The following is a 1,807-nucleotide window of genomic DNA, read 5'->3' as shown; positions in this document are numbered from 1 at the left end:
CGCCCAAAAAATCAGACCCAGGATGACGTGAAACACAAGATGGCGTCACGTGCGCGTTCCGCTCGGAATTGTGAGCGTCATGTGAGCGGCTGAGCGCGGCGTGACTTTAGTCAAATAAATGGGCGGTCCCCAAGCCCTGGGCCGCGGATCGGTCCCGGTGCGCGGGTCATTTGGTCCCGGGCCGCACAGAAAGAATAAAGAACTTACATTACTTGCGTTCTATTTATTTTGGAATCTGGAAGACGGTTTATTTTGAAAAACGACCGGATTCTCCCTCACATCCGCGTGCAGTGTGTCGTTCTTGACGCGGGTCAAGGCGCGCTTCTCGGTCACGTGATCGGTTACCGCTAAAATGAAACCGGGGAGCTCGCAAGATGTGATTTTGCTCTCAAAAGCGGATCTTTGCCAAGGGCTCCGTCGGATTCAGCCGAAAGTGATCGTCTCGCTCCGCTTTGCTGAAATGCAAGCTGCGGCTTCAGATGGGAGGATCGCGCATGCGTGCAACGTGTGGCTTGTCTGCGTGCGCCCAGGTTGTTCCTGTACAGCGTGGCGTCGGCCGCGCTGGGCGCGTGCGTCCTGCTGGCGGTGTCGTCGTACGTGCTGATCGCCTTCTTCTCGGAGCCCGCCGTCAACCACTCGCGGGGTGAGTCCGCGGGGTGAGTCCGCTAACCGCTCCCACGCTAAGCGGCCGCCCGCGCCTCTTCCCGCCCGCTCAGCGCCGAACCGGACGGCGGCGCGGTTCCCGTTCTCGCCGCCGGCCGCCGCCGTTCCCGCGCTGGCCGCCGTCACCGGCGCGCTGGCGCTGCTCGCCTGCGTGCTGCTCTGCCACCTGCTGCTCTTCCACTTCTACCTCAGTAAGTATCCGAGAATACAGTCGGTCTACACAACGCACCGGTGCCTTTGGTGGTGTCCTTCTGCGCAAAGGCGTGGCAAAGTACGATCGTCTGCGCTAGAAATGGTGTCGGTAGCGAGACGAAAAAAACCAAATCAAAACGCACTTGACTGCGGTTGAGTGTTTGGCCCACCAAACGGGACTTGGATGACGATAGCGCGCGCCTATTTGAGTGTGGAACAGGTTGAGCACGTACGAGTACATCGTGCGACAGCGCCACCGTCAGGATGGAAGGCGGACGACAAGCCAGGAGGACGTTAAGCGCGCCACCCGTCCGTCCGTCCGCTTGAAGGTGACGCGCGTGAGGTTGCTGCGCCGCGTTTCGCTTCATATGTTGATGATGATGATGATGATGATGTTGTGGTTGTCAGGAAGCAGACGACTCAACAACGCTGGGCTACACCGAGCCGGAGCCGAACGGAGGCCGCGCGCAGTGAGACTTCTCGCCTCGCTCCCTTCACAACCACATCAACGCAATCTCCTTCGTCAACCAACTGTGTGTGTGTGTGTGTGTGTGTGTGTGTGTGTGTGTGTGTGTGTGTGTGTGTGTGTGTGTGTGTGTGTGTGTTGCAAGGTTGGTGACCAATGGCAGTGTGAAAGGCGTGGCTAGCCCGGTTCTCAAGCTCAAAGCCCCAACCACAATCTCCACACAGCACAACTCAGCAGAGTTGTACACACAGGTGAAAACACACACACACACACACACACACACACACACACACGAGAGTTGAAAGCGAGGTGTGTGTGCGTGCGCACGCGCTTCGGCCTTTTCCCAGAAAATGGCGGCGGTGACAAAGAAGAAGAAGAAAAAAAAGACGAGCAGGGGAGCCAGCGCCATGGCGTCAGACAGCGGTCCAGACGCCGGCCGTTCGTCGGAGCGGGTTGGCGCCTGGCTTCCGGGCCCCACGGGGCGTT

General features: G+C 58.9%; 1 protein-coding gene across 1 annotated transcript in view; it reads left to right on the top strand.

Moving 5' to 3' along the window:
* The window catches only part of zdhhc1 (zDHHC palmitoyltransferase 1), a gene marked incomplete at its 3' end in the record, with an annotated part of 3,499 nt that extends 1,696 nt beyond the window's left edge, over positions 1 to 1,803 (top strand). Inside the window, exons 5-10 of the mRNA XM_019893193.1 lie at positions 531 to 643; positions 717 to 854; positions 1,066 to 1,184; positions 1,264 to 1,325; positions 1,467 to 1,572; positions 1,669 to 1,803. Coding sequence (XP_019748752.1) covers positions 531 to 643; positions 717 to 854; positions 1,066 to 1,184; positions 1,264 to 1,325; positions 1,467 to 1,572; positions 1,669 to 1,803 — 673 coding nt within the window. The remainder of the gene's footprint in view (positions 1 to 530; positions 644 to 716; positions 855 to 1,065; positions 1,185 to 1,263; positions 1,326 to 1,466; positions 1,573 to 1,668) is intronic.
* Positions 1,804 to 1,807: the final 4 nt, after the last annotated feature.

This window comes from Hippocampus comes, unplaced genomic scaffold (genome assembly GCF_001891065.2).
Source record: "Hippocampus comes isolate QL1 unplaced genomic scaffold, H_comes_QL1_v1.1 scaffold378, whole genome shotgun sequence".
Taxonomy (NCBI): domain Eukaryota; kingdom Metazoa; phylum Chordata; class Actinopteri; order Syngnathiformes; family Syngnathidae; genus Hippocampus; species Hippocampus comes.
This window is presented reverse-complemented; position numbering and strand designations above follow the sequence as displayed.